The sequence below is a fragment of the Rousettus aegyptiacus genome, unplaced genomic scaffold, assembly GCF_014176215.1.
Source record: "Rousettus aegyptiacus isolate mRouAeg1 unplaced genomic scaffold, mRouAeg1.p scaffold_m13_p_17, whole genome shotgun sequence".
Lineage (NCBI taxonomy): Eukaryota > Metazoa > Chordata > Mammalia > Chiroptera > Pteropodidae > Rousettus > Rousettus aegyptiacus.
In genome coordinates this window covers 20,555,248-20,581,396 of record NW_023416292.1, presented here as the reverse complement: position 1 = coordinate 20,581,396, position 26,149 = coordinate 20,555,248, and the positions used below count along the sequence as shown (strand labels likewise).

Below are 26,149 nucleotides of genomic sequence, written 5' to 3'. Positions count from 1 at the left end.
AAGCTGAGAGCTTAATAATAATCATATGGCAATTAAAGGTATATGTTAGCAAATAATAAATCAAGCAGATGGGGAAAAATAATTTTATACATGTAGAAAACAAGGTAAAACTTCAACGACTAGAGGCGGCCATGTTAAAAAGAGCTATAATCCAAAATGTATTGTATAGCTAAGGCTGAATTTGAGGATATTAAAACATTTAAAATTTTCAAACTGATTTTCTGAGAGTCACTACAGGAAATGGTCATATGAAATTCAGTAATTTAACTGTGACATTAGACAAAGCTAAAGTCACTGTCCACTAGTTCTAGGTAAAATTTCTTTTAGATACTTGTAATACAAATAATTACATTCTCATAACTCAAATAATTGTCCCCTTTTGACAGTGAGGATTATGTAACAGCTAATGTTTTCCATTGTGCCCTGAAAGAAAGCCTCAGTTAACACTTCAAAGGTTCCTGTCGGAATTACACAGGCTATTATGGTCAGCGTAATCTTTGTGCTTGCCTACGGCCTTGATTTTAATCATCATTTTAGTATTCCATTTCACGTATTCTTACGAACCATCTCTAAACCCTTATAAACAGAATATATGCATACATATATGTTACGTTTAATTTCACAACTATTGGAAAGGCAATTCACACTAATTAAGTACCTATTGTACGCCAGGCACTGTACTAGTTGATATGTGAATAGAAATCCATTTTACTTTTGAGACAATTTTATGAGGAAAGAAGTATTATACACATTTTATAGCAATCCTACTTCTGCGTAGGTGTTCAAAGGAAATGAGACAATGATCTCAAAAAGAAATTTACACTCATATTAGTCATAATAGTCAAGACATGGATGCAACCTAAGTGTTCACTGATGAATGACTGAATAAAAGAGATGTGATATATAAATGTGTACATACGTATATACACAATGCAATATTATTCATCTATAAAGAGAAGAATATTTTGCCATTGTGACAACACAGATGAACCTTGAGGGCATTATGCTAAGTGAAATATGTCAGACAGAGAAAAGGCAAATATTGTATGCTCTGACTTATGTAGAGAATCTAAAATAGTTGAACTCATAGAAACACAGAGCAGACTGATGGTTACCAGGGGCTGGGTTGTAGGGGACATGGGGAGACATCGGTCAATGAGTACAGACTTTCAGTTATGAGATGAACAGCACAGGGATCTAATGGGCAGCATGGTGGCTGTATACAGTTAACAATGCTGTGTTGTACACTTGAATGTGGCTATAAGAACAGAACTTAAATGTTCTCACTCCAACGACAACAAAATGGTCATTATCTGAGGTGAAGGATGTACGAACTAGCTTTATTGTAGTCAACGTTTTACAATATATACATGTATCGAATTATCTCATTGTACACCTTGCACTACATGTCAACTATATCTCAATAAAGCTGGGAAAATATCAGTAGTCAGTGACAAAGCAGAACTGAATGCGCACTTGAAAGTCCCACATCATTCTCGCTAATCTTCAAATATCTTGCATCTTTTGAAAGCCTGAGGAATCAAACTAGTGAACATCTCTCAATAAACCCCACAAAGAGACTATTTTTCATTACACAGAGAAATATTTTGAAAAATTTTACATTAATTTCCTAAGAAAGTGACAAAATAATTCACTACATAAATATGTTAGGGTTTTAGACACAAGATTCTTATTTATGAAAAGTCACACTGGATTAAAAAAATCATCTCTGAGTTAAAAAAATAACAAGTATATATACATTTAAAAGCTGAATGGGGCCTTTTGGTGTGAAAGAGTTGAGTGATATTTAAAACATTATTATCTACAGATAAAATAGAAGAATTGGTTACATATTAAAATTAATAAAACTTTCAGTTATTCTGGTATTAGCTATACTGATCCAATAAAAAAAAAAAATGGAACAAACTCAATGCAGAGTAAGCACATTGTTGCTTTTCTCATTGCAATTCATACCTCGTAAGAGCTGTTCCTGTTTTACTACAAGTCCCTGGTATTTTTTAAAGGTTTTTTCATAATCTTTCCTCAAGGTTTGGTTTTCAGGGTCTTCATCAAGTAAAGAAGTTAAGGATCATCATCCGTACTCATTGAAGCAAAGAAAACATACTGAAAAATACTACGAAGAGCAGTGGTATTACAGTTTATGTACGTTATCCAGTTATTTTCTCTAACCAATAGTTTAAAGAAAATCTTATTCTCTGCTCAATAATTGTGTTATAACAGGACTTCTTAACCAAGGGTTCAAGGATGGCTCTGGAGTCCTTGGGTGAACACATGTTTGGGCCTCACCAAATATTGGAGCTCCCAGAAATCATATGCAAAGATTTTATGTATGTGCATGAGTTTCTAACTTTCAACGAATTATCAAGTGGGCCCATGTACCAAAAAGATTACTACCTTAGAGAGTGATTTAGTTAATAAGAATATTGGATTCTTCTTCACAGAAATATGGATTAGATATAAAGCTTTTTAGCACCATCTTCGGACTGAATGTCAAAAGAGAAATATCCCAACGTTAGAGGTAAACAAAATTTTAAAATTACATCTTCTACCTCAACTTAATAAAACAGCAATATATTAGAAGTGGCCAAAATTCTGATAGGTCATTTTTATATTTCTTCAATTACTGTAATCCATTGATCCTAAGACACTTTTGCCAATACTGTAATATCTCTAGAATTCACATTTGTCTTATAATCCATGATAACACATAGTTTAATTGGAAGCATTTTTTTCTTTGTTAGTGGTTCATAAATAGTGCTGTATCTTACAACCAATGGTGTCTGATACTTAGAGGAATACGGAATGTCTTAAAACATCAGTTCTTGTCACCAAACTATCACAATGTAGAAATTAATGTTGCTAAAAGTCCCATTAGTGTCCCCTCCTCACCCCTCCAGTTTAAATGAATTTTAGGTACCCACAGGAGACTTGGGACTCCAGAAATAATCTAAACTCTCCAAGATTTTTGAGTTGTCCCTGTAGTTGAAGGCAATACCAATCGAGATGTCATAAGCTTATAGCATACACAGAAAATTTCTAAACATGGAAAGACCCTAATTAAGAAGAGCCAAAGCTCATGAGTGTGTGAAGGTGTGTCTTTACAGCGTCTTGGGGGGTTCCATGAAGGGGAGGTAAGAAACATGCTACTCTGCACGATGGGAATAATACTTTTACCTTTTAAGAGAGATCAATAAATTTTGAGTTCAAAGGAAAGTTACCAATATTGCTTGCGATGTTCAAGAAAATATCCATATTCTATATCACTTCTGTATGTAAGATTAGGACCTAGGGATAGAAGTTATTGGGGAGTGGAATTTACTATACTAAGCAAAGAACATTATAATAAACAGACTGCCAAATCACAGAATAAGCTAAGTCAACATGCGGTGACATTGTTCAAGAAGAGACTAAATAACTCAGTGGTAAGGGAAGTTGCAGAAAAGATTTCTGTACTGAAAGATACGTTAAAATAGATCATTTTAAAGGTTTCTTTCACAGGTTCTCCCATTCTGCAGGCCCCTCAAATTTGAACATTTAAGAAAAGTATTTTTGCCCTTAATTAAAAAAAATAGAATTTAAAATTATGTTCATCATTAAGTTCACACCCATTCCAATCAAAATCACCTATTGCACAGAAAGAAATACATGAGCCTGTGGTGAGCCAGCCTTCAGCTAACCGAAGGATCTTAAGGGACATAAGTGTAGCTACTTAGAGACTCATAAATTCAATTATCTAGGACCACTATTATTTGCTTCCTCTATCTTATCAACTAATCAAAGAGATAAAGAGATGAAAAGTGTATATCAAACTATATTCATTCCGAGATTTTCAGTCTTCATCTTAACCTTCAAAACACTCTTGCATTTTCCCAAGTAATCTGAATGGCAAAAAACAAACAAAACAAAAACAAGCAAACAAAACCACCGCATCCGTCCAAAGCTCATGGCAACAGGCAACAGCGGGGTGACACGCCACTCTAAAAGGATATCAGCTTTCTTCTTCTTAGAAAGTTCTTCTTGCCAAAGCTCATGTCTTTTTAATTCATGATCAATGATATTCATACAGAGAGCTCCAATTTTATAGTGAGTGATAAGTCCATGAAACTGAGAAAAGCTTTAAAGAAGAGATTTTAGTATGCACTTAAAAGAAGACATTTTGTGGGTTCAGGAAATTTGCTTTGATAAATACTGGTACAAACAATATAGAAAATAAATTTACCATACATATTTCAATAAGTGAACACACCCACAGCTTACTAAGAAAACTTAAAATTATGAGATCACTTTAACTCTATTTTACCATACTACCTTTACCTGAAATATAATGAAATTATTTTTAAGTTAGTAATTAAATAAAATACATTATTTATAATTAACTATGACTTGAACTATTCAGATATTTTCAAAATAAATATTTAGACTACCACCTAACAAAGCTAATAATATAACAAAACTATTATTGAATAAAACTAATACCAGAGGATAAACTAGTAAAGTATTAGCAATTGGGTTTTGCCTATGTTTCCTGGAAAGTTCACTCATCCAAATATTTATTCAGTAAAAATTTAATTTAATCTAATGCTGACACATTTTTAGAATAGAGGAAGGCAATTCTATAGGACTTGGTTAGAAACTTTTTACAGTGTCTCAATAAACATCTTTTAAAGAATATACGTGTCAAATATAAGGTTGCATAACAGGTATGTGTTTGCATGCACATAGCCATGTGTGTGCATGTGTGTGTGTGTGTGTGTGTGTAAAATAGTAACATTTACTGGTACTTACTCTGGGTTAGGCTTTATTCTAAAAACTATCTGAAGGAGGTGCTATCACCATTCAGTTTACAGATGAGGAAAGCGAGGCACAGTGACATTAATTAATGTAACTAGGACCAAACAGCTAATAAATAGCAAGACTTGGATTCAAATCCAGACAGTCTACTTCCAGAGCCCATATTTTACGCCTCTCAACCATTACACTCTCCTCCCCTGGGTGTGTGCATGCGCGTGCGTGTATGAATGTACGCGCTTGGGTGAGTGAGTGCGGACTGAGTGAGAGCCAGACCAACAGAGAGGACAGAGAATGGGTATCGGTGAGAGTTCAGTGGCAAAGCACAGGGCCGACACACAGCAGACCAAGTGCACCAGTCACCTACAGACTAAACCCGTGCTACAAACAGAGAAATACAGATAGGCTAGCACTTTCATTTCCTAATTTTTAAACTTACCTGGAAAAACAAAAAAAGATGTAGATTATGTTTGTAGCTAACTCTACACTTTGCTTCCAGTCTTCTCTCAGGACTCTGGCTAATGCGCCAAGGGCAGTCTCTACAGAAAACAGGGAAGTACAGAAATAATCACTCGCCTGCCACTGGAACAAAGGGTGATTGGTTTTAAATGTCTACTTATTAATAAATAACAAAGGATAGAACTGGGACAAAAAAGTAGGATGCTTCTTTCCAACACAGAAGCTATTTTTAAAACTGAAATCCAACTTTTACTTAAAAACTCCTAACGTTCAGCTTTAAAAGTGCGTAATTGTAAACAGAAAAATATGATTTAGATAAAGTAACATATATATGCTATGGGTAACAATAAAATAATAAGACCCTTTATTTCTTGAGTTGCATTTCCACTTGTAGTCTTGCTACAGCAGTATCATTTTTTTTCTTTTTTAACATCTGATTTAGGGTGTTTGTGAATAAGTTAAAAAAAAAAAAAAACAGAGCAACTCTAAAAAAATAATGAGTAGTTTAGTAGGCTAACACTAGCTCCATTAAAGTAAATTAATAACCAAATAAAACTCATACACAGAAAAATGTCTAACATTTTTAATATCATGTTAAATTGATGCCAAAAGACATAAATAAAACAAAAAATCTTTCACAAAATTAGCTTCAGGGTAGATTAATATACATGCCTGCTAGATTTTTATCTTGAAAAAGGTGAAATTAATAAATTGATTAACAGGAATATTAAGTAGACATATTAAGTAGATATAAAGTAATGAGACTGGTTTTAAATTAGTGTTGCTACATGACTTACCAATTCTTAAAATAATAAATGTTAAACAAAATATCTGTGTGTTTTTCTTAATTCAACTTTCTTTGATTGGCACTCAGGATCTATTATACCTCATTGTCTGAATTATCAGTATTGATCATTGTAATGAAAGTGTTCAGTTTATTTGAGCTTTCTGGCAATTCAGATTGTGAAGCAAGAATTCACTATGTTATTAATCCACTTAGTAAGACATTTTTTCATCAAACTGAAAAACATCCTATAATGGCATTTCATAATATTATTCATATTCATTATGCAGAGCACTGGTGTATTATGTTTGACTCCAAAACCATTCTGGAGTTAAGTAAATGGGTATCCTGTACATTAAGAGCAAAGGCCCCCAAAAGTCCTATTTAACAAAGCACCTGGTTTTACTTTGTTTATTCTAGTATTACCAAAGGCATTTCCCCACGATAAGCCAAAGGAAATAATATTTCTTAGAATATTCTTTAGAAAATGATATACTATCATGTCATAAATTTAGGCATATGTTTAGTGACCTTTTTTCCAAATTTTATTTCATTTTTCTCCTTTAGTACCAAATAGAGAAATATCTCAATAAAAATACAGCTACAGGAATTGTATATGGGTTAACGATAAATAGCCCAAAGAAAATCAGTTTCAGAAAGTCAAAATACAAAATTAATTTATAAGTGGAATACAATCATAATTAAAATTTCATTATGATTTTTTAGAGAATATGTTAAAGTGATCTCAAAATAACATATAAGAAAATCACTATGATATCTATGAAAACTGTAGCTCAGCAGCAACTGCAGTAAACAGAACAGTCTGGCAGTCCCCAAAATCCCTACTCCAGAAAACTGTCACTATCCGACCTACCTGGATGCTTGCTGAAAAGCTCCATTCCCAGGGCAGTTTTGAAAACCGCTAGAGGCAGCACTGCAGTCATATGCAGCAGCCTTGCCAGCTGGAGCTAACGAGAGGCTTTAAAAGGAAAAACTAGAAAATGAGATGCTCACAGGATCTTTGGAAAGCTCCAACACAGTCCTAGGATTCTACAAGGTCGTGCACAATGTGGAGGGACAGGCACATACCACAGAAAGACCAGAGAAGGACCTAATCTCTCACCTCTGACCAACCTCGAGGCAATGTACAAGCAGGAAGTAAGGACTAAAGCTTGTAAATTACCTGCTCAGGCGCAGAGGACATGCCACAACCCACACACAAAGAGCCCCTAAGCAAAGGCTGGGACACTTAGTGCCAGTCATTTAAGGAAGCCTCTATCCAATCATTAGCTACCACTAAACTAACTGAGCCAGGGTCTTCAGCAGCTGCACAAAGAATACAGAATCAAGAAACTCATTAAACAAACGAACGGCAAAAATAACAAGCCCTGGAAGGGTTGGGAATCAGATTTTCAGAGTTTCCAGGATATTACTTCAACAAGAACAACAAAATATGAGCTATGCAAAGAAACAGGACAGTATATCCTATCATCAAGAAATACAGTCATCTCAACAGCAACTGTCCATGAGGAAGCTCACACACTGAGCTTATGAGACAAAGATTTTACATCAACTCTTGTAAATATACTCAAAGAACTAAAGGAAAACATATCAAAAGAATTAAAGCATAAGAAGGTAATAGAATGATGTCTCACCAAAGAATACCATAAAGAGATACAAATTATTTAAAAAAATAAACCAAATGAAGATTCTGCAATGGCAAAATACAATATCTGAAATGAAAAATTCATTAGACATCTTAACAGTAGATGTGAACTAGAAAAAGAATCAACAAACAGAAAGGCAGGTCATGTAAGATTATCTAGTGTGAGGAATGGAGGGAAAAGAGAATGAAAAATAAATAAACAGAGCCTCGAAGACCTGGGGCACCAACGAGCATACTAACATAAACATCCTGAGAGTCCCAAGAGGAGAGGTGAGAAAAGGGCAAAATGAATACTTAACAATATAATGTCCCCCCAAAATACTGAGTGTGATGAAAAACATTAATCTGCATATCCAAAAAGCTCCACAAACTGCAAGCAAAATAAACTTGAAGATATCAACACCTAAGCACATCATAGTCAAACTGGCAAAATATTACTGCATGGAGAAAGAATTACCAAGAAGTATGATATAATTAATATAAAAATTCATAAGGCAATAGTCTATATTTTAATACAGAAAAAACCATATACTCATATATATATATATGTAAAAGTATGAAAAAAGAAGTGGATGAATGCACTCCAAACTCGTAACAAATTATAGAATAACAGTCAAAAGGGTCTTATATCTATAATACTCTAATTCTTTTGAAAATGTATATTAATATGCGTTGTACAATTTAAAAAATACTTAAAATGTACAAATTTCCTAATTGGAATGCTGATAATATCCTAGGACTCCCAGACAGATCTCTGTGTATATTTTCTAAGCCATAAAGTACTGGCGTGCCTCCATAAAAAGGAGTTTCACAGCAGACGACACAAGGTATTCCTTCTCACGTGATGGAAGTCAGATGATAATGACATCTCCCATGTTTTATTTTTGGCAAAAGTATAATCTCAGAAAACTATGCACTGAAAATAATTCCGTAGTGATATTACTGAGAAAAAAGGTTTGAAAAGCATTGTATCACCTTTGTCTTTATTACCTACCACTTGTAATGAGGGAAAAGCAAATTCAATCTAAATGAAATTATAAACATTAATATCTTTTCCTATGCTACTGAAAGAAAATATTGGAACTCTAACTAATTTAATAAAAGCATACAGATATGTACACAAATGTCAAAAGTTTGATAATGTATCTTAATTGAAAAAATTAAAAAGTCTTTCAAAATAGAAAAAAGAAAAGACATAGTACCATTAATGCTTGAGTTCCATTCTTTAAATGATTTGTGAATTCTCCAGAGAATATTCAAATATTATGCTCTCGTATTAAAAATTTGAATAAGAAGAAAGGTAATAAAGAGCTGGAAAATAAGTGCATTCCTAAGTTTGGTATAAAAAATTCTTTTTTGAGTGATAGGTATAATTTTAGCTTGTTCTTCTAACATAATAAATTTAGAAATAAGATTTTGCAATAATTTTTCTATTTTTAATATTTATAAATCTACGTTACCATTTAATAGTAGTTCTTCCAAGTTATCAGGATTTCGAGCAAGCTGCAGGATCAAAGCAGAACCCCGAACCTTGTCAGGAATATCTTCATATAACAACTCAATGTATTCATCCATGTCATTAATGTTAGCCACTTCATCAATCTGAAACAGAGGAAGAGCTAGAAAGTACTCCAAAAGAATAATGCGTAACAGAGCCACTGTCAAAGTGATGATATTTTGTGATCGATATATTGCCCTTCATAATAACAGGCAAATTTCGAATGACTCATAGTGCCATCTTTGTGTAGAGGGGGAAGTTGGATCTGTGGGTGCTAGGGCCCCAGTACACAAGCAGTTATGAACCATATAATAAAACGGGATGTATACAAACTCTAAACTTGGTCTATCAATAGAAAGTATCTTAAATGTAATGAAAAATAATTTGTATCTGCTATAATAGATTAAACGATATTTCAAAACATCTTGCAATAATATTTAAAATATTTCACAACTTACTTTTCTAAAAACATACCCAATAATTTTTTGCTTTACCAATTAAATACTTATTTTCTACCTTTCTTAGATACTTCTAAGTTCAATCATTTAGAAAATTCCACATCTGTTCGACATGATTGCATGAATTACTGACAGTAAAAGGCAAGACCTTAAAATCAGTTTTCTATTAGATCAGAATAGTCTTACCTCCATTCCTTCAAAAGGAGGCGGATCTTTAGGCTTGCTTGATTTTTCTTTTTTTTCTGTAAAAAGAGAGTTTTTTTTGTTTTTTTTTTTAATGAGAACAAGGTTTTTAAGGTTTCTGAGTAATTTTTATTTTTAGCAGCTGAGTTTAATTCTAGCTAAGTTGGGGATCTTAAAATAATAGTTTATGAAATAATCTTTTTTTCTGATGCATTAAAATGCTCATCTATAATCTATCTGTTCTACTGAGGATATCAAGGAGAATATAAATAAATAAATATCTATAAATAATCCCCAAGTTATATAGGCAGCAATTTTAACTTCCACCTTGGTTAACCTTTTGGATATGTAAATAGCCAGACTTGTCAACCAGAAGCGAAACAGTCTCAAGTTTTCTCTTTTTCCCCTCTTAATTCATATTTAAGTGGGAATAGAAAAATCAATAAGGCAAATAAAAATACTTAAATTATCGAAGATGTTATCTCTCATCATTTATAGACATATTAGCAAGACTATTCTATCATAAAATATTTAATAAAAATTCTTCTTGACATTTTTCTCACAGCACTTATTATTAATTATTATTAACAAGTATACACTGAGTGCCAGCTATGTTGTTGGAAGCAATCAAGTTCAACATGCTTAATTTTGCTTTTAAATAAAAAAAGCACTTCGATTCATTCGACAAATATATATTGATCATATAATGTGTTAGTAACTGTATTTAGGGCTAATAAAAGTATATATTAGTCACAAGGTGTTTTATTTGCTGTGAATAGAGAAAGAAGGCTGACTGACTTAAAAAAATTAAATTTTATTTCATTTTTTTTCGTATTAGTACAATAAAAACTGAAGCATTTATAAGTTATTTCAAGGGCACCATATATAGGAATTCACCCGCAGTTAAAGAAAGGTATGTAAACTTAATAAATACTATGAAACTGAATTAAGTAACCATTCAATAATCTAAGATGACTTTCTATTTTGTTTCATTATTGGCGTAGATTATTTAAAAATGTCTCTATAAATAACCAATCACTTAGCTCTAATATTTTAATAGCTTAGTGCTTTTATGAGGGAATTAAAAGTAGAAGAACGGTAACAATAGGGGCGTTGAGGAATGAAAGAGTAATATTTTCTTAAGAAAGATTCATAAAACGTATCTTTAGTATGGTGTAGCACATACGACATATATTTTGACATTTAGATACTTAAGTAATCCATTCAAATAATAAATTAAATGTCAATAAAAAATTTAGAAACTATAAATCTAGTTGGAGCAGAGAAAATGAGTTTTCTGCCCCAAATTCTCTCCTTTATTATTCTAAACTCAATATGACAGACATTTGCTTGTATTCCTTATTTCAGCATATGTGTACATGCGTGCGCGCGCGCGCACACACACACACACACAGAGTATGAAACAGAAACATCGTTTTGTGTTGAAACATCTAATATAAAGCCCAACATGTAGGAAGCTAATGTTTGTTTATTCTTTCATTTACTTATTCATAGCATTGGCAAAAACAAAAACAAAATCACCCTTCAAATATCTAAAGTACAAACTATAGTCAAACAACTCGTTTTGCGTTAAAAGTCAGGAATTCTTCTGCTTACCTTTTCCTGACAATGAGTCGCGTCGGTTCTGTAGATAGTACAACAGCTGTTCCACCTCATTCAGCTTTGAGGGATGAATGAGTTTACACTCCTCAACCACCTTCCGTGCCAGGGAAGTTATATCTGTGTTGGCGTTGAGACTCTTAAGACGAATGCTGCAAACAGATCAGAATTGTCCAACTCAGGTATTAGTAAAGTAAGTGATAACTTAAACAATACTTCTTTAAAAAAATAATGTATAAAGCATTTAAATGCACCTTAGACTATTTTAGTAAAGTTTAATAAAGTATCAGATATAATTACGCTTAGAAAAATGCAAAGCAATAGTTTTCTTTGAGCTGGACAAACAAGATAAAAAGAACATAAAACCTGCATCTGCCTCTTCTAGGCAGGACAGCACATTCAGAGATCTTACTTTAAAAGTCTTCCTGATGATATATATACAAAGTCTTTAGTCATTGGATATGAGAATCCATATCTCCAAAAATTAATAATTTTCTTGACCACAATCATAATCATTTATGTTTTTCAGTTAAGACAAGACACAAAATTGATAATTTAGGATTCAGTTGTCCTAGTGGAAATTCTATAAAAGCAGGATGCGTTTTAAACCTTATATGAAGAATTCTAAAGAACAAATGAATACATTATGTACTTGTTAGTCTATTTAAAAAAATAATAAATCAGCTTCTCTTTTTTTTAGTTTAGTCCAGGAGATTCATTAAAAGCTCAATAAGAAAAGGCTATTCCAAGTCTTGAAGCAATTGCATTTACACAGATTCACGGTACCAGGAAAAGCTATGAAAACAAATAAGGTTCAGGGTGAAGACTCAAACTGGTGGCAAAAGATTCTTTCAAGCAGATGTGCTCATGCAAGGCTTCTGTTCAAAGAGAAACATAAAAAAGTAGCCACTGTGTAGAATTATTTCGTGGGGGAAGCTGGCCAATATTTGGAGACACGTCAAGGTATTAGAGGCAGCAAAGGCAGAGATCTCAGAAAAAGGTCCTATACGGAGCAACTATGAAATTATTCAGATGTAGATGGTAACTCCTGAAATAAGTCCAGTAGAGTGATGTAGATATTCTTCCTAGCTATGTAGTCATCCCCAAATCTGGGATTCTATGAGCTACCTTTCAATTATGTTTTTATAATTCTACCTTTTGATTATATTTTTGTATAGTATTACTGCACATCAGAATGCAGAGCTAGAAAGGAGAGTCCATTCAGAGGAAAACTCTCCAAAAACTCCACGTTTAATTTCAGCAAAGGACTGGGAAATCTTGACAGTTGCTATAAATCTGACTGAGAATAGACACAATAGAAATGCTATAAACATACATTTTAAAAATTTCTTTCTAGTCTTTAGAGCAGTTTTACAGAAAAACTGTGCATAAAATACGGAATTCCCATATGTACCCAAATTATCCCCGTCCCCATGAAATTTTTCCGATTATTACCATCTTGCATTAGTGTGGGACCTTTGTTACAACTGATGAACCAAAATCACACATTATTATTAAGGACACAGTGTACATTAAGGTTCACTCTGTGTTGTATAATTCTATGGGCTTTGACAAGTGCAAAATGTCATGTATCCACCACATTAGTATCATACAGAATAGTTTTATGGCCCTAAAAATGTTCTCTCCTCCCCCATCCCCTGACCCCTGACAACCTCTTGTCTTTTAACTTTAGTTTTATCTTTTCTAGAATGTTATATAGTTGGAATCCTACAGGATCTAGCTTTTCCAATGTAGCTTCTCCCATTTAGTGACATACATTTGAGTTCCTCCGTGTCTTTTCATAGTTTGAACAGTTGATTTCTCTTTAGTGCTGAATAATACTCGACTGTATGGATGCACCGCTCTTTACTATCTACCTATGGAAGGATATATTGGCTGCTACCAATTGTTGACAATTATAAACAAAGCTGCCATAAAGATTTATGGCAGAGCAGGGTTTTGTGTGGACGGAAGTTTCCAACTCGTTTGGCGAGTACTCAGGAGCACGATTCCTGGGGTGTATCATAAGCCTAGTGCAGCTTTGTGAGTAACTGCCACGCCGTCTTGCAAAGCGGCCGCAGCGCTTTACGTTCCCACCAGCAGCGAGTTCCTGTGGCTCTACATCCTCACCAGTACTTGGTGCTGTCAGGGTTCTGGAATTTTCCCAGCTAATGGGTGTGTAGTGTTGTCTCAATTTGATAAAGCAGAGCTTTCTATCTTTTTCTAGATTTGTTTCTACCAACATATATATTAGCTGGTTCATTTTCTTTCCATTAAAAGTAATAGATCATCTTTTAGTGTATAGGTCTCTCTCCTAAATCCTTCCCCTATTATAAAAGACAAAGGAAAAACAGGTAGGGCTAGGAGTTTTTGAAAATGTTACCTGTATGTTTATTGGTTATTCCTATAATCAAAATATAGAATCTTCATTAGACAACCCTTGCCCATTAAGAACAATACCCTTATTAGTTTTGAACCATAACCGTCAGTTTCTCATAAAGAAATATTCCGAAAACTGGGACTCACTAAAGATGGGTTTATACATTCTCTTGCCCAATAAAGAAGAAGGAAATACAAGTCTTCTGGACCTGAGCCATCACGCTGACCACCCCAATTTAATGACAGTTTCACTTCAGACCTATCTCAATGCATATGAGTGTCTCCTCGAAACCCTCACCCTCAGCAGCTGCCACTGATAAAACCTCGAATTTATCAACAGACCACATTCTCCTTTTAGTCCCACAATATGATTTCTCTCCAGATCTTATGCAGCCAAGGCTGAATATCCCAAAATTAAGGTACTCAGGTTTTCCGCTCGCTGAGGTTTATAAATCCACTCACTCCGGCCACGTAGACAGTAACTCTTTCTGGCTGCCTGGCTCTCTGATGAATACATCCCTTGTCTAGAAAGCCTGCAGATTTTCAAACAGTAACAACATTCTCATTTAATTCCAGCTGAACAGGGCTACTGACTGCATTCTAAAGAACAAAAATCAAATTTCTCCCATGAAATGCGGATGTATGAGATTCTAAAGGCAAAGACCCTGATATTTTTGCTTTTCTTTAGCAGTAAAATTAATAAGATCTCAAGATATTTTCACATTTTCAAAATGTGCAAAATGCAGGCAGCAATCACAAACACACGAATGGAAGACAGAAAAGGTGAGAGAACACAAATGTGTCAGAGTCTACAGTGTATGTGTATATGCATGTGTATTTTAATCTAGAAGATTATTTAAAGAGTTGGTGTTTTTAATGAATTATCTACATCATTTAGTCTCCCTCTAACCCAAATACGAAGACAAATAAGGGATCTTAACAAGACACTAGGCAGCTTCTCTTTTTAGGCTGCTATACACCAAAGTTTCTCAACTACAGCACTATTAAAATTGGGGGGCCACTTCCTCTTTTTTTGGAGGTGGTTCTCTTGTGCATTGTAGGATTCTTTCTTTGCAGCACCCTGGCCTGTATCTTTTAGATGCCATCAGCACCCCTCACCAAAAATGTTTCCAGGCATTGCCAAATGTCCCCTGGACAGGGTGGGGGGATCGCAACCAGCTGAGAACCACTGCCATATATTAAAATACAGTGCATCCTGGTGTGCTAAATCCTGTAATATGCACTCCTGGCAGCCTGAATATACTTAATACCACCAAAACACATGAAAAATTCCTTTTAACCAGTTCCCAAACTGAATTATTTATGGAAGTTAGAAGGCTAGGAGAGAATATTAGGTGACCTCAGGCATTCTCTAACACAAAACTATGGAAGGAAGGCAAGCTCACCACCAGCACAATTATAGACTAATAAAAAAGGCCAGTTCCCAAGGAGTTCCTGCAGGTATTACGAATGCAAAAAGGAAAGTGTGTAGGATATTGGAAGTTCTAATTCACTGAGTCAGAAAATTCTTATCATATTATTGTTTTTTTCGGAGAGCTAGATTTTGAAGGGATGAAATTCAAGGTACATGCTCCATTGGGAAATTTTGGGAATCATACCACTTTCTGCAATTTCAGGGAAGAAACAAGCACACAGGATCCCATAAAATAAAAATTTTCTAAATTAAGCCAAAAAGTCCCACAAAACATATCTTTTATAATTTCTTTGTAGTACCTTATTTCTATTTTATGCATTTATTAAAAAGAAAAACCAGAATAGGTATTTTTCAGTAGGTTTCCACTATGCTTACATAAACATGATTTTCTCTGGAATAAATATACCTGCATTTATAGTTTAAAATAGTCTCTGCTCCACTAAAGTGAATTATATCTAGAAGACTGCATAATCATTTTAACATCTATGCAGATTTAAACAACATCAATTATCTATAAAGTATGACTACTTTCAAAATGTACATAAATGAAGAAAACTTACATTTTTTGGCATTCCTTTCGTTCTCCCAACATGGGATCCCCCATTTCTCCAAGAATGGTAGCTTCCACTTCATATTGGACAATGAGTGCTTTTTCTGATGGATGTACATCAATGTTTCCTCCTTTAACTTTCCTATAATACAAATAGATTAAAAACTTAGACAATGTCCATGGTATTTATCTAGTTTCTAATTCCAAAACATGTATTTAAATCAGATTTACAGTTAAGATGACAACATTTCCCAAAGCGGCGTACAGGTTCAGTATAATCCTTATCAAATTTCCAAAGCCATTTTTTTGCAGAAATGGAAAAGTGATCCTAAAATGCATATGAATATACAAGGGACACAAAGGACCCTGAATACCCAAAACCAACTTGAAAAAGAAGAACAAAGTTGAAAGACTCACACTTCCTGATTTCAAAATGTACTACAAAGCTATAGTAATCAAAACAGTAAAGTACTAGCATAAAGATAGGCATATAGATCAGAATAGAATTGAGTCCAGGAATAAACCCTTATATATACGGTCAACTGATTTCAACTAGGGTAGCAATACCTTTCACTGGAGGAAAAGAAAAATCTCTTTAACAAGTGGTGTTGACCCAACTATACATCTACATGTAAGAGAACGAAATTGGAACCTTACCACACACGACATAATTAACTCAAAACGGATCAAAGACAAACATTTAAGAGCTAAACCTAAAACATTCTTAGAAGAAAACATAAGTGCAAATCTTATGACCTTGGATTTAGCAATGACTTCTTAAATAATGACATCCAAAGCAAAGGCAACTAAAACCGTAAAGACTTAACCAAAAACCAAAGTTTCGGGATACAGAATCAATATACAGATATTTGTTGCGTTTCTGTACACCAAAACGAACCACCAGAAGGAGAAATTAAGAAACAATCAATTTTGAGTTGCATCAAAAAGAATAAAATGCCTAGGAATAAATTTAACCCAAGAGAAGAAAGACCTGGAGTTGGAAAACTATAAGACATTGAAACTATAAGAAATTGAACAAGATACAAATGAATGGAAGGATACACCCTGCTCATGGACTGTAAGGACAAGTATTGTTAAAATGTCCTTACTACTTAAAGCAATATACAGATTCAATACAATCTCTATTAACATGCCAATGCCATTCTTCTCAAAATTAGAACAACGAATCCTAAAATTTATATTGAACCACAAAAGACCCCAAATAGCCAAAAAAATCTTAAGAACAAAGTAGAAGGTATCACACTCTCTGATATCAAATTATACTACAAAGCTACGAAAATCAAAACAGTATGGTACTGGCATAAAAAGCTACATATAAATCAATAGAATAGAATAGAGAGCCGAGAAATAAATCCTCCGTTATATAGTCAATTAATCTACGATGATGGAGACAAGGATATACAATGGGGAAAAGACAGTCTCTTCAATAAGTGGGCATATGCATGCAAAAATATGAAATAACTACTTTCTTATACCATACAAAAATAAACTCAAAATGGATTAAAGACTTAGATGTAACACCTGAAACCATAAAACTCCCAGAAGAAAAGAGAGACAATAAACTCTTTGACATCACTCTTACCAATATCTTTTTGGATATGTCTCCATGGACAAGGGCAACAAAGAAAAACATAAACAAACAGGGGTACACTAAACAAAAAAGGTTTTCTACAGTGATAGAAACCATCAACAAACCAAAAAGACAACCTACCGAATGGGAGAAGGCATTCACAAATGATATATCTGATAAGGGGTTAATATCCAAATAGATAAGGAACTCATATAACTTAACACCAAAACAAACAAACAAACAAACAAATACAAAATGGGCAGAGGATCGGAGCAGATGTTGCTCCAAAGAGGACCTACAGATGGCCAACAGATACACAAAAAGATACCTCACTAATCATCAAGGAAATGCAAATCAAAACCACGATGAGATGCTACCTACACCTGTCAAAATGGCCATCATCAATAACTCAACAAACAGTATGTGCTGGAGAAGTGGAGAAAAGGGAGCCCTCATGCACTCTTGGTGGAAATGTGAACTGGCGCAGCCACTATGGAAAACAGTATGGAGGTTCCTCAAAAAATTAAGAATAGAGCTACCATATGATTCAGCAATTCCTCTTCTGGGTATTTATCTAAAGAAAACAAAAACACTAATTGCAAAAGATGCATGCACCATATATTCACTGCAGCATTATTAGTAATAGCCAAGATATGGAAGCAAAATCAACTAAAGAAAAAATAAATTTAAAACTTTTGCACATGAAAGATACGTGCAGAGTATTTATCTGATAAGAGTCTAGTATCCAGAACATATAAAGAAGTCTTTCCTCCAGAGACGGACGAAGGCCAAGATGCAGATGAAAAATGCTAAATGTCACTGTAAACCAGGGAAATGTAAACCAAAACCACCACAGATACCACTTCACATCCTTTAGAATGACCAGAACTTAAAAAATAAATGACTAACAAGTGTTGGTGAGGATGTAGAAAAACTGGAACTCTCACCCATTGCTGGTGGGAATGTAAAACGGTGCAGCACTAAGGAAAACAACTGGCGGTTTCTCAACGAGTTAAACACATAATTAGCACATGACCCAGCAACTACTTCAAGAATACACCAAGAGTGAAAACAGTTGTTCAAACAAAACCTCGTACAGGAATGTTCATAATAGTTTTATTCACAACAACCAACAGATGAAAACAGCCTATATGTCCACCAACAGATGAATGGATAAACAAAATGTGCTATTTCCATACAATGGATTTTTATTCAGCTATTAAAATACATGAAGTATTGTATTGATGAATGCTAAAACATAGATGAATACTGAAAAGTTATACTGTGTGAAAAAAGCTTACACAAGGCCATGTACTTATTTCACTTACCATAAACATATAGCGCTTATCATAAATACAATAAAATAATTACTTCTGATAATATACTGTTTCAAGTCTGAATTCCCTGCTAAATTGTAAGCACCATAAAGGCAGGGAAAGTATGTCTCATTCATCTAATGCTTTTTTTATCACTAGGCTGAGTGACTTTTACATGGTAGGATTTCAAATAACAGAAATGAATGAAAGCCATTCACTCAAAATCATTCAATAGTTCCCCATCACTCTTATAAGTCTCAACTCTTTACTACAGATTTTAAGCCCCATATGATTTGGCCCGTTTTTCTTTGTAGCCTTATTCTCACTGCATTTAATAACTATTTATTGAATACTTATGTTCTAGGCACTGTGCTGGGTACTAGCAATACAACGGGAAGACATATGGGTGAAGAACAAGGCAAGTTCAGATACTGGGAAGGAAATCTGGAACCTAACATTGAAACACATAGGCATCTAAAAGAAGTTATTTCTGTAAGGCTGAAGTATGGAATTATCAGGGGCGGGATGGGAACAGAGAGATGAAGCTGAAAAGGTAGGTGCTCTAACTCTAAGAGCAATGGGAAAGAAAAAAAAAAAGAAAGAAAGAAACTGGCTGTTAACTGTCTATTTACTGTATGTATATCTGACTGAAGTCACGAAACGTGCCTATTTAATTATTTTCTCAGTGGCCAAAGCACCGCAAGGCATACACTAGGTATTTGGTGAGCATTTATTAAGTGCTTTTGAATCAAAATACTAACTGGTAGCAGAACAAAAAAATGAAACCCAATTTTTGATTCTATAATCTATTATACATGCAAGCGTAGAGACTACAGATTCCTCAGTGACAGGTACAATGACAAGACCGAAATTAACTAATCCAGTTTAGAGTGAATAAATTAGATTGAAAACATACTGCTGTCCTGTTAAAAACAAACTATAAAAGTAAAAATATTACAAAAGGAATATATGTAATCATTACCAATGAATCGATAATTAAAATGCAACGTTCAGACATCCTAAATCATCAGGCCTGTATGGTTATGTCAGCTGGATATTTCTAATCTGAAAGTAGGCCATGCAACTTTTTATTTGAGAAGTGTATAGTTCAACCTTTCCAGATTCTGACCTTATTTTACTTCAAACATTAGTGACTCACTTTTATTTTTTCAAAGTAAGCAACAGACTGAGAATTATAAATCAGAGTATGTGTAAGGGTCCATACGGGTACAAGAATTCTAAGAAAAATGACCTTCTGGTACAACTATCTTACATGAAAATAAGCTAATGATATAAAGTAGCTCCTTGCTCTAGAACACTCTTCTATTTGAAGTTGAAAGAATTTCTTATTATCTTCTTCTGTCGCAAAATTTTCAAAGCAAGCAAAATTCAGTGAGGAAAGACCGACTATATACTTGTTATGATTACATATTCCTTCTTTAAAATTTTACTTATAAAACCTGGGTATTTGGCAGTTTCCGATACATTTAAACGAAACGAGAAGGGCAGGCAATATATGCCTCAGTCCAACAGAGACAGTGCAGTTGACTGGTTGATTTCATAATTGTTTGAAACCCTTTTAAGAGTCTATTAAAAATTAGAAGATCTTTCTGTGATGACCAGGGTCCTGCCAAGCCAGGATAAATACATTTCATTACAAGTATATAATGACTTGTAATAATTACATACGTTTTATCTAAGTATTTTCATATTTGGTCCTCATAGCTTTCATAAGGTAATATTTGCCCCATTTTTACGTAAGGAAACTGTCCAAAAGAATACACGTGACTTTCTCAGGATATTTACTGTCAGTAACAGGAACTTAAGTAAAAATGGAAAGATTAAGATTTTTTTTTTTTCTATTGAGTCACTGCTAATTCTTGGTCCAGCGAGAGGTATCCTTTCCATCTGGGATGCTCTTATCTTTGACAGTAGTCAAATAAATAATCCCAACAGGTTTACACTCTTCTTTAAAGAGTAATTTATACGACAAATATTTTAAAACTAGAGAATTATGGCCTGTTCCACATCAAGCTCCTGAACGAAGCTCTTGATTAATTATGAACCTCCTACAACAATGATACTGTAAATATGGCAGTCAAATGGGTGAAATGGATGAGGAAGGCAGAGCTGCATGGAAAGCAGCATCTCGGCCAGCCTCCCGCACATTGAAAAGCCACCACTTCTTCCCCCCTCATCGCTTCGAACCCCACGGCAGTGAACCCGACTGGAGACAAGAGCAGAGGGCCAGGGGGCTTCACCTCCAGGCCCCCACAGGATTTACCTATCAGGGAAAAATGGAGCGTCGGAATGGGTGGGGGCAGGGTTAACCTCCCTCGCCCCTCTCCCGCGAACAATATGGCAAGGAGACCGTCTTCAGGGCAGGGCTGTCAGGCCCCGCCGCGTCAGGTGGGAGGCTGCAGCATCTCACGCCCCGAAGGGCCCTTCTTCTTTTCCCCAATGCGCCCTCCCTTTCTTTCCACGACTCCCCGCCCCGTCTCCCGCCCCCCTTCTGAACGTCCAGCTTTGCCCTGACGCCTCAAGGCCAACCCCAAGAACCTCTAAGAACATCTTCGTGGCCCCCAGCCAGGCCCCCAGTGGGACCGAGTCTCGGGGAGTCGTCACCTTTTGAGGTATCTGGCATCCTCCCCTTGCATGGCGGCGGCGACGGCGGCGTGGGGAGGACGCGGGTGTCTGACAGAGGCTGGGGGGGGTTATTTCCGGAAACGACGGCCAAAGCACCCCGACCCCCAAAGGCGATGACAGTCGAGAGGCCTGCAAGGCGGGGTGGCGGCGGCGCTGTGGTTACCACGGTGAGGCTGCCGGCTCCTCCCACAGCTCCCAAGCCCCAAAACACTGGAGCCGCCCAGCCCCGCCCCGAGTCGCCGCCGCCAGCCCCGCCGCAAGGCGCATGCGCCCGCTCTGCCGCGCCACGGCGCAGGCTCAGCGTGAGGCGCGGCCCTGGGACCAATGTGGCGCGCCCAGGGACCAATGTGGCGCGCCCTGGAGCGGAGCCTGGAGGCCCGCGAGGCCGATTTCGGCGGGTGTGGCCCGGGCGTGGCGTCCTGGTCACCGCCCCCGTGGGGATGGGAACTGACGGTCCGCCGAGTTAGGATTTCAGGTCCTCAGTTTGGGAAGAGGGAAAGAGAATCCGTTAACCTTTTAAGTAGAGAATGCTGTCTGTAGAGCGGTTCCAGCCCTCGGCTCATAACCTGTAAAGTGAAGCTTGTATTTGGGAGCATTCGGAGTGCTTTATCTTGTGGAGATAGTCTGACCCTTCTACAAAATGAATGCGGTTAATATCAACTTTGATTCAATGTTAAATCTTTACCTTGCACTTTGATATCTTAAATCTAGAATGCACCTCCCCCCAGACAAAAACAGCTCCTGAAACTCCAACTCCTCCAGTCATTATCCTTAACCTGGGAGACTTTGGAATTGTTTCCTTTGAGGCAGGCGGCTGTTGGCAGTGCAGGCTGTGGAGGAGAAGGTCTGTTCTTGAACCTTAGCGAGTCACGGTCCTCTGCTTGCAGATCTATTTCCATGGGCTCAGCTATCACACCTATGCAAATAGTTTATATTCGTTTATTCAATAAATATTGAGGGGCAGCTTTGTGCCAAATACCAAACCAGGAATACAAAGAAGGCACTTCTGCTCCCCAACTTCACCTGTCACTTTCTCTTCTAAGCTTGTATTTTCAGTCACCTTGGGCCATGTCTACATAGTTGTCCCTCTGCCTTTTTTCGAATGCATTAGGTTAATGCAATGCACTACATGGCATATGAAATTCAGAAACGCAGTCCATACCTACTAAGAGGTATTATTTGTATCTGCCCACCCATTCACACCAGCTACACTATTTGTCAGTGCTGTAATCATTGTTTTGGTTTTCCAGGGAAGAATATTTGGAGCTAACTCTGACATCTTCCTCCATATCCTGCCCTCTTAATGAACTACTACGAAATTCTATCATTTATTCCTTTAAGATATTCCTGCAATCCAGCTTTTCTCCTCCATTCCCACTTCTACCTACTAGTCTAGCCACTTCTTACTTAGAATACTGCAATTCTTTCCTAACTGGACTATTATCTGTTTTTTTCCCAAGTATTCATTCTAAAAACTGATATAAAATTTTACAAATTAACATTCGCTGCTGGATTACCTTAAAACTCCCACGATACCTAAAATCACCAGATCACAATATCCATTAAATGCATAGAGAACAAACCTTCTTGCAATGTAAGTTCCTTTCAATCAGAGATTTTGTTTTGTTCACTTCTGTATGCTTAGGACAGCATCTTTCCCATAGTTGGTGCTGAGTAAACATTTAGAGTTTGAAAAAAAAAATGCATACCTGAGCTTAAAACAACAATACCTACAAAAATCCAAAGGAAAGGTGCAGAGCCGGACATAAAGAGCTGGAAACTAGAGCAACAGGGAGATAAACTGAAACCGGGACTGAACTGGAGAAGCTGAGTGAGTGAGCAAGAGGGTAGGAGGCATGGGTAAACTTTTTTCCAGTTTAAAGAAGTTGAATAAATTTTTTTAAAAAGGCTCTATCAGTGAAAGGGACAATAAATCCAATGGGAAAATTGACAAGAAAAAGAGGAATGGTAAGGGGGGAAAAAAAACAGGCAGGAAAAGGTGCTCCTCCTCAAAGTAACTAGGAAGATGCCAATTAAAACCATAAAAAATATTATTTTATGTTGACAAGGGTGTAGAATAAAGAAGTCCGACAATACCAAGTGCTGGTGAAAATGTGAATCCCTGGATATTGTTTAGTAAACATTTCAGGTTTGAGTGTACATTGGGACTACCACTTGAGAAAAAAATGTTTTGCATTATTTTGTAAAAGTGAGCAGGCATACACCCTAAACCTTTGCAATTCTACTCCTAGTTATAGGCCCTGGAACATTCTAGCAGATGTGCACAGTGAAGTTTGTCTAGAATTACAGGAGCAGTACTGTACATAATAGAAAAAGAAAAACTGAAAAACAACTCCAAAATATTTTTGCAGTCCTCTCTCTTTACTTTCCACGTGGCCCCCACTGGCACAGTGGTGGGAAGGTCTTTTTACGCTGGATGTCCGTGAAAGCTCTGCTGGGGAAGGAGGGCACCTTAGCACAGCTGGAGGCGGGGCAGCTGGGCAAGGGGGCAGCTGAGTGAGGGGGGAGCTGGGAAAGGGGGCAGCTGGGTGAGGACTTGGGTGAGGGGGAGAGCTGCGGGGGAGCTGTGTGAGGGGGGAGCTGGGCGAGGGAGGAGATGGGCGAGGGCATTCTTTGATATGACTTCTAGAAGGACTAGAATAGAGACAAGATAATACTTAGGGACTGAAAGATGTCCTGAGTTAATCAAAGCCATGAATCCCAAACAAGATAGTTAAGAGAAATTCATAGATAAAACATAATGGAATTAAATAATTCCCAAGCTAAACAAAAGAGTTCAGAAGCCATCGTCATCCTTTAATAATTTTATAGGTATTAATTTAGCATTTCCCTCCTATTCCTATCTCACCCTGCCAATGGATTATTAATGGTTTGAATGAAGAAACCAATTCCACTGAATACTTGGAACAGTCTTGGGAGTGACTAGGAGTCTGATTCTGGAGTTAGAACTATTTATTAGTTGACCTTGAGCAAAGTAAACATTACAAACTTCATTTTCTCATCTATAAAATAAGACTGATAATAATTCATATGTCTCGAGTTATCATGTTAAATGAGATAGCACACATAAATTTATACCAGGGTGATTATCACAAAAATGGTGGTAATCGTTATCAACTGAATTAGGTGTTTGGAAATCATATATCGATCATATGTCTCTGGATAAGTCACTTAAACTCTCTGTGTCTTCATTAAGAAAAGTCGGGATACTCACCGTAAAAGTTTGGGCTGAGGAGGAAATAAGTTAATATTCTGTAAGAGTCTTATAGACTATAAAATGACATGAAAATGCTAGCGGTTATTATTATTTCGACTTCATCTTTAAATTCGTCAACTGTATTTGGAATACTGAACTAGCGGTAGTGAGGAGTTTAAAAGTACTGAGAAAAAAAACAATGGCTGCCTCAGCTTTATAATTTAACGGGGGGAGGGGAGAAGGAATACGAAGTTACATAAAACCGCCTATGACAGAGCCATTTAAATGCCCATCACCCAAGCAATATGTCAACATTCCAAGGGGGGCACCTGGAGGGCTCTGGACTACAGGGGTCAGGCGGGGTCAGGCCGCGCTGCTTCGGGAAGCCTTCCTGTCACTCCTGCAGTTTGCTTCTTCTGCAAAACCATTCCTCCTGGGAGGATCCCTAAGCGCAAGACTCAGTAAAGCGACTTCTCTGTTATCCCACTGCATGTACTGTACTTTATGGACATGATTTGTTTACAGCTCTGTCTTCTCCAGGAAAAGTGGTTCAAAAGGTATAAAATCATGGATTTCCAACTGCATTTCCAATCACAGTGCTAGGTACATAGCAAGAACTAATACATGGTAACTGCTGCTATGTTGGATATAATTGCAGCCTTCAAGGAACACATAGTCACCAGGTACGTAAATAAGTAACGGTTGAGTTGAACATACTGATGCATGTCCTAGCGGCAGCTGAAACAAGTAGAAAGTTGGACAGGGGAGGGAAAAGCACTCTCATCATGGCGGATAGAGGCTCAGAGTGAGGCTCACAAAGGATGACTAATACTCTGCTAAGCAGAGAGCCTAACAGGAGTATTCTAGGGAAAGGTGACAGCGCATACGAAGAGACAAATGCACAAAACATCACTGTATATTTAGGAAACTGTAAGTCGTTGAGGTGGTTAGAGAATTCAGTTCAAGTTTGTGAGCAGTGAAAAATAAGTTTGGAAAAGCCAGGAGGATCCAAATTGTGGAGAGCCTGGTATAAGAGTCTGGTACTTGAATATTTTCTGCAGGCATTAAGAGCCATGAAAGTGTCCTCATATAGGAAAGTCATATATTGGAATGTATTACTCTTAGTGATATTGATTGTTCTATATTTTATTCACACGGCTACAGAACAGAGGTGTGAGAATTATTTCTTTTTATCCTCCATTGCTTTGAAATTTTAATCCTGATTTGCTTCAAGAGTCCACAGAAAATCCTTTCTTACCTTGTGACTGCCTTTGGGATGTCATCGAATAGCCACTGTGGTCCAAAGAATCCATATCCACTGGCTAGTAATGCAGTCATCTTCTAATTTTTCAAATTAATTTTAGCTCACGTTGCACATCCTAATGCAAAGGAGATTTCAGTTAAAAGGACCTTTTAAAATACAACCTCTTCTTGATGATGGTAACCTCTATTTCCCAAAGTATGACATAAGACAACAATTATGACATCACGGGATTGCTCCAAGGGTCAGATGGGGAAGGAGGTGGCCCACCAGGAAA

At 36.3% G+C, this 26,149-nt stretch overlaps 1 protein-coding gene across 6 annotated transcripts in view; it reads right to left on the bottom strand.

Moving 5' to 3' along the window:
• The window catches only part of KIFAP3 (kinesin associated protein 3), a 124,377-nt gene that overhangs the window by 82,810 nt on the left and 15,418 nt on the right, over positions 1-26,149 (bottom strand). For 2 of the 6 annotated variants that reach the window (XM_016148627.2, XM_036234675.1), the window contains exons 1-8: positions 21,374-21,630; positions 15,852-15,983; positions 11,475-11,629; positions 9,861-9,916; positions 9,179-9,320; positions 5,249-5,348; positions 4,011-4,135; positions 1,975-2,073 (exon numbers count right to left, since the gene is read on the bottom strand). In XM_016148627.2, the coding sequence (XP_016004113.1) occupies positions 1,975-2,073; positions 4,011-4,135; positions 5,249-5,348; positions 9,179-9,320; positions 9,861-9,916; positions 11,475-11,629; positions 15,852-15,983; positions 21,374-21,405 (841 nt within the window). In that variant the 5' untranslated portion in view covers positions 21,406-21,630. Of the gene's footprint in view, positions 1-1,974; positions 2,074-4,010; positions 4,136-5,248; positions 5,349-9,178; positions 9,321-9,860; positions 9,917-11,474; positions 11,630-15,851; positions 15,984-21,032; positions 21,170-21,373; positions 21,631-25,869; positions 25,991-26,149 lie in introns of those variants that run through there. The other 4 variants (XM_016148625.2, XM_016148628.2, XM_036234676.1 and 1 more) reach the window with 4 other exon arrangements.